The sequence below is a fragment of the Frankliniella occidentalis genome, unplaced genomic scaffold (genome assembly GCF_000697945.3).
Source record: "Frankliniella occidentalis isolate FOCC.00 unplaced genomic scaffold, Focc_3.1 Scaffold94, whole genome shotgun sequence".
NCBI lineage: Eukaryota > Metazoa > Arthropoda > Insecta > Thysanoptera > Thripidae > Frankliniella > Frankliniella occidentalis.
The window spans coordinates 225798-231336 of NW_026267223.1; the positions used below are offsets into that span (position 1 = coordinate 225798).

Here is a 5539-nt window from a genome sequence, read left to right on the forward strand (position 1 = left end):
TGGAAGATATTGCTAAAACGTCCTTCAGGTGTTATGCGGGGGTAGTTTGGAAGAATACCGCGGCAGCTAATTCTAAGACACTCTTGCTTCTTTTCATTGCACTTACAGTAGCTAGGGAAGCGCGTGTTTTATTACGACACCATCACCATCAGCGGTTAGTTGGCAATGCGAAAGGAGAGTGAGAGTGAGTGGAGCGATGCAATCCAATAAACATTTAGCCACAAAACATTCCATCATATCAGGTTCTATAAGCGTTAACGTTTGAAAGAATTGGTGCACCATAGACAGGAGAGGATGAGAGAATTCTTTATATGGGAGAGAGAGACAGAGAGACAAACAGGTGGGGAAGCAGAGGTGATAATAATTGACAGTTTTCGACCTTTTTGAGAGACTGCACTACTGCAAAATTGGGCGTTCCGAGATGGCGCGCCTTAGGCGTTTGGTGGGAGACCGCCTTATTCACTTGCACCCAAAAATTACGCGCCTTGTGTCGTTTGGCGGTAGAACGCCTTAGCCGTTTTGCCAGAGCACGTCTTAGGCGTTCTCTCATAGCACATCTTAGGCAAAACGCATGGCGTTGGCCACATACACTTACACGAGCTGCGCCTAAGCAACTGGGCGGGGTGTGCTGCTGCTACACATCTTGGGCCTGCCACTGCCACAGCCAAGGGGTGTGCCGGCCCAGCACACCCCGTGAATCGAAAAGGGTCAGTGGCGAAACAGCTCGTGCAAGCCTGTGTGGTCAATGCTATGTATTTTGCTCAAGATGTGCTATGAGAGAATGCCTAAGGCGTGCTCGGTCAGAAAGCCTACGGTGTCCTCTCACCAAACGACACAAGGCGCGTAATTTATTGGTGCAAGCCACTAAGGCGGTGACCCACAGAACACCCACATTTTACAGTGTAGCCTTACTTGTTAAGGACTAACTCGTTGAAAATTTGTTGTGGTTATCCAACAATATCATGATACCAATGGTACTAATCGTATCGACACTTCCTTTTTATCAAGATCACGACATTTCGCGACGTTTATTTGATAAACAAATGTTTATACAACAATGGGTATAGTTGCGAATTGTGTTTGAATGTACCATTCTTTGATTGAGTGCTAAGTTTTAACAAAGAACTTTGTTGTCAGTAAATTGACAGCTCCTTTTCCAGGCACATTGAGTGGTTCTCTTGCTTTCTTCTGTCCAAAAATCACCAAGAGACACAACAACATTTTATTCAAGCGTTCAAGTAATTTCATTATTAGGGGAGCATTGACAGCACGTTGTGACCGGTGACCAGAACCAGACATGCTAATTCAGACTAGGTAGATGTATATCAGACCACATCCTGCATTACAGGCGTCGCGATATCTCAAAAAACAATGTTATGCTGCGACTTGCCTCGCGTACTATCTACCTATGCCTTCGGCACTGACACCCGGGTCGGGCAAAAAGCACAATTTGCATAGTTTTCGATTGATTTTTCCCATGGGCTGGTTTTGACCGTTTTGTTTTAGGTAGAGAGCTGAAACTCAGTACAGTTTTAGCTCATTAGAAAAGAAAGCCATCCTAAATTTTTAATGTCGAAACATTTTGGACCACTTAAGGTATAGGCTTCGCCGTCGCTCAGCCAATTCGGCCATATCTTCAGTTCTCGAAATAGGCCAGGATTTTTATATATATACTTCTTGGGATTTTCATTAAAGAGTAGTAATGTCGAGACTCTACAAGTGCTAGTTGAGTGAATCTTCCTATTTTATTGTTTTAAACACATGCACCAATTGTTGACCTCATGCTGATTCATCGTAACAGTCCAAATAAAACGTTAACAAACTAACGTGTACTCTCACTCTACGGATTTGGTGAAAAGAAAGGTTATTGCAAGAAATTCAGAACAAAAAAAATGAAGCAGGCTGAACTAATTTTATAAAGTTCCAGAGGAGTGATAGAAGAAAGAAGAATTCTGATTCCGTGGTTATTTTTTGATTTGTGTGGATGCAGTGAGTAGAAGAAGTGATCCAAGACTAATTTAAGGCAAACCGTACGAGACTAAGTGTTGGACCCATATTAAAAAATGTTCATGTCCTCATAACGACAGGAATGAGTATATGACGTTAGTCGTAAAAACTATTTTTGGTTTGTTCGTTGTTACTGAAGTGGCATCAGTTAGTTACGGTTTTCCTCTGAGGTGTGTGATGTACCTCATCTGGACGTTCTTAACTCTGCCGAGCAGGTCGATGTGACCCGCCGAGTACTGCTCTATCACGTCTTTGACATCGTACGGCTTGAGCGCTTCCCGGAACTTGCGGCGAGCTACATAATACTTTATCTGGGAGGGAAACAGAGAAAATGTGTGAGCGTGATTAAATGAAATTGTCTACCTTAGTTATACAACGTGTCGTGTAGTTGTAAAGTAGTACTTATAAAAATGAAGTTTGATTTCCGTTTATTTGGGCATTACGAAAAAAAACCTGAAGTGCCATTGTAAAAAGCTCAACGAAACACAAAAGAAGATGCTGAGATTACACACAAAACCCTTACTGTCGTCTGGAGTTACTTTTGCCCACTTTTCAACATGAGCCCCTGAGGAACAGTATTGCAAGAGATTTGAATTTTTGGTCGGAATTGCAATAGAACTGCGGTGGAAAAAGTAACCCCCTGTGGAGAGTCCACTCCCTTACTTTGGAGGTGTACTTATAAATGTTTTGTAACGATTCCCTCTAATGCATTTGAGGTTTATAAAGGCTCATTTTGCGACAAACTTTATAGCTCAGATCAAGTTTTGGTTGGGTTGTGTGCCAGATTGGGATTTATAGCCGCGTGGTAATGAAGCGATCGAGAAACATTATACCTCCAGCTTCGAAACAAAACCTAAAGGGACTCTGCCTTACGGGTAACCTGTTTGAAACAACCATTCAGGATTAGTGCCACAGTCACCCCAGTGGGCAAAAGTATCTTCAGACGATGGTATATACTGTTTCTGAGTGCACCCTGTGCGTAAAGATGCAGATTTGTGCGAAACAATTTTACACACTTCTGCCTGCATACTTTCTCTGTTTAAACTCATTAAACAGATCTCGCAATTCTTGCTGAAGATGAAACCTGTTTTGTTCTTGTTCTTCAAGCTATCGGAAATTCTCACACGTGAGGATTTAGTACACCCTGTCCCACATCGACTTTGATTTTTTTTCTCGTATATGCATAAAATACATCTCTCGATGTTATTAAATCATTAAAAAATATATTTGACGCTTCATATCCCCATGGGACCGCGTTTTCACTGGAAAAACAAAGGCGCTATATAGCACCCTTTTTAGGGTGCTACTGAATTTTTAGGGGTGCTACTGCTCTAGTGTCTTTGGCGGGTCTGAGGCACGATTTGTGCCAAAAATAGCACCTATGGGGGGCAGTAGTACCTATCTAGAGGCACTATTTCACTAACGCCTTTAAAAGGCATTAGATAGCACCTTTGTTTAAATAGACTCACTGTTCAAAATTTGGTCGAAAATTTACGTCACTTATAAGGTTAATTTTGTAAGCGACCCGAGGCTGTTTCTAATTCTGAACCGCTGTTCGATCGGTCTTTTAGTTTTCGAGACCAATGCTTATATTTGCGTACCTATTGCACCTAGTGCCTCTCTAAGTTCGAACTGTAGCGGGATCACCCATTTTAAAGTGCACTGGCATTCTTTTCGTTGTTGCCTTCCCACGGATTCACTTGAATTATCAGTGAGTTCGCGATCATTTTTTTGTAGTTGCGAGTATCATAGCTTTAAGCGATGGTCGGATTTGTTGGAATACACTGATAAAAACACCCATAGTCTTACCTTTCTAATTGCCCTGATGGCACCTTTGTGCTGGTTTGTGAGCTGCACGTAGCGGGGCTCCTCATCCTCGTCTGTAAACAGGCAATTTTTAAGTCAGTCTCCTCTTAACAATGATATAAGAGAATTGTCACATATCTCGTCGTAAACTGATGCTTTTTTTTTGTCTGCAGGTTTTGCAATTGACATTCATGCTCTGCAAAACACGGGTCGTTGACGTGATTGAGATAATATTCTTGTTATGAATTTATCATTTTTAGCATCTTGTTATATATTTTTTTGAACTGATTTGAGCGGCGAGAAATATGTGCATAACACTCATCTGTATCTTTGCACACCCCAAATCGTACGCCATAAGTGCTCCTATACAGTACGTCACTCAACGACAAATCAAATTAACACACAGTATAAGATTTGTGCTAAACAAAAAAGAAACAAAACAAAAACAAAAACAACAACAAAACAAGATGTGTAGTCATGCGTCGGAGCTAACATACAGAAAGCAGATGCACATGTCCAGCATGCCAGAGGAACGAGAAGGCGCATGCGTGTGGTCGAGCTGGGCAGGAGCGGGCTTACTGACAAAATGTTTAGGCGCCCAGGGACACACAAGTCGAGTCGAGCCTCCTCCGCTCTGTAAAGAGGAATCATCACAACAGAATCCATTCGATGGCTAGGAAGGGCGTCTTTTATCAACAAAACACGGGTGGAGTACAAAATGTGTTTGGTACTCACGCTGGAGCGTTTTTACCACTGCGTTAGAGCAACCCTTTGAGCAAATCAACGTTTTACGTGAGTTTTACTCGCTCTGTTAAAGCTAGGCATTCGTAGGAAAAGAGAGTTTTGCGCAATTCAATTAAGGAAACACATTGTTGCTTATACCGAAGCTTTTTTCTAATTTATCTGGTATTTCCTAGACCTTCGGTCGTTGAAGCACTTTGTGGAGCGTTTTACGCGTGTTTGAACGCCGTGTGATGTGCTGGTCTACGTCTAGGCGTTCTGTTCATACACCGTGTAAGAAGCACTTGGACATGGTCCGAACAAGGTTTACTCGTTGTAAGGGTGTAAAAACGCATCTGCTTTTCTCTAAAATCTCAAATCTCAAAATTAATAGTAATTAATCAAAATGAAAATGGGACGGTTCGGTGATAAAAATGGATTAGGAAAAAAGCAGGGAACTCCTAATTCAAAAATAAACAACGAATATCTTACAAAAAATGGGTTACCACTTTCTGGTTGCAACTTTCAAAACGCGGGAAGGGGTTCTAGATTTAGTATAAGATTGCGGAGCGCGCGGGAATGTTCGGACAGGCTTTCAATTTTACGTATTTCTATAGAGGAACCGAGGGTTTGCTGCTGCTAAATCGTGATTTATAAGCTTGTGAGGGGATTTTTTGATTATTTTTTTTTGATGTTGCGAGAAAAATTGTGAAGGCACACAATAACTCACTCAGGGATGGTGCCATAATGTGATAACTTAACACGTCGTGGACAGTTCGGAAACAGAAAGACATTCTGTAATTTCTGTCATAGTAATGTAATGTTATTAATACAATATAAATTGTTGGTCATGGCCACTGTAAACATGTCCATGTGGGGAATTGAAAGGAACATTTGTGGACCTGTTAAATGTTCGTCCGAAACTAGTGACGAATGTGCATCTGGCAACCAAACATTAGCTATGTTCTCAAATCCAACCCGATTGAAGCAATGTTCATAGTGTACA

The 5539-nt window shown here is 41.6% G+C and overlaps 2 protein-coding genes and 1 long non-coding RNA gene across 20 annotated transcripts in view; 2 read left to right on the forward strand and 1 right to left on the reverse strand.

Annotated features, from left to right (window-relative positions):
- LOC113218359 (dihydroorotate dehydrogenase (quinone), mitochondrial) overlaps positions 1 to 4073 on the forward strand; it is a 17395-nt gene extending 13322 nt beyond the window's left edge. Inside the window, exon 11 of the transcript XR_008011361.1 lies at positions 3987 to 4073. The gene's annotated coding sequence lies outside the window, so the exon portion shown is untranslated. The remainder of the gene's footprint in view (positions 1 to 3986) is intronic.
- LOC127749798 (uncharacterized) overlaps positions 1 to 5539 on the forward strand; it is a 210102-nt gene that overhangs the window by 30703 nt on the left and 173860 nt on the right. The gene's annotated exons all lie outside the window — the stretch shown is intronic.
- The window catches only part of LOC113218380 (potassium voltage-gated channel subfamily KQT member 1-like), a 188648-nt gene that overhangs the window by 10491 nt on the left and 172618 nt on the right, over positions 1 to 5539 (reverse strand). For 13 of the 18 annotated variants that reach the window (XR_008011360.1, XM_052269492.1, XM_052269491.1 and 10 more), the window contains one exon: positions 3817 to 3887. Coding sequence is in view for 17 of the 18 variants with exons in the window: in XM_052269492.1 (XP_052125452.1) it covers positions 3817 to 3887 (71 nt within the window). In the remaining variant the exon portion in view is untranslated. Of the gene's footprint in view, positions 1 to 2190; positions 2319 to 3816; positions 3888 to 5539 lie in introns of all 18 variants that reach the window. The other 5 variants (XM_052269499.1, XM_052269503.1, XM_052269498.1 and 2 more) reach the window with 1 other exon arrangement.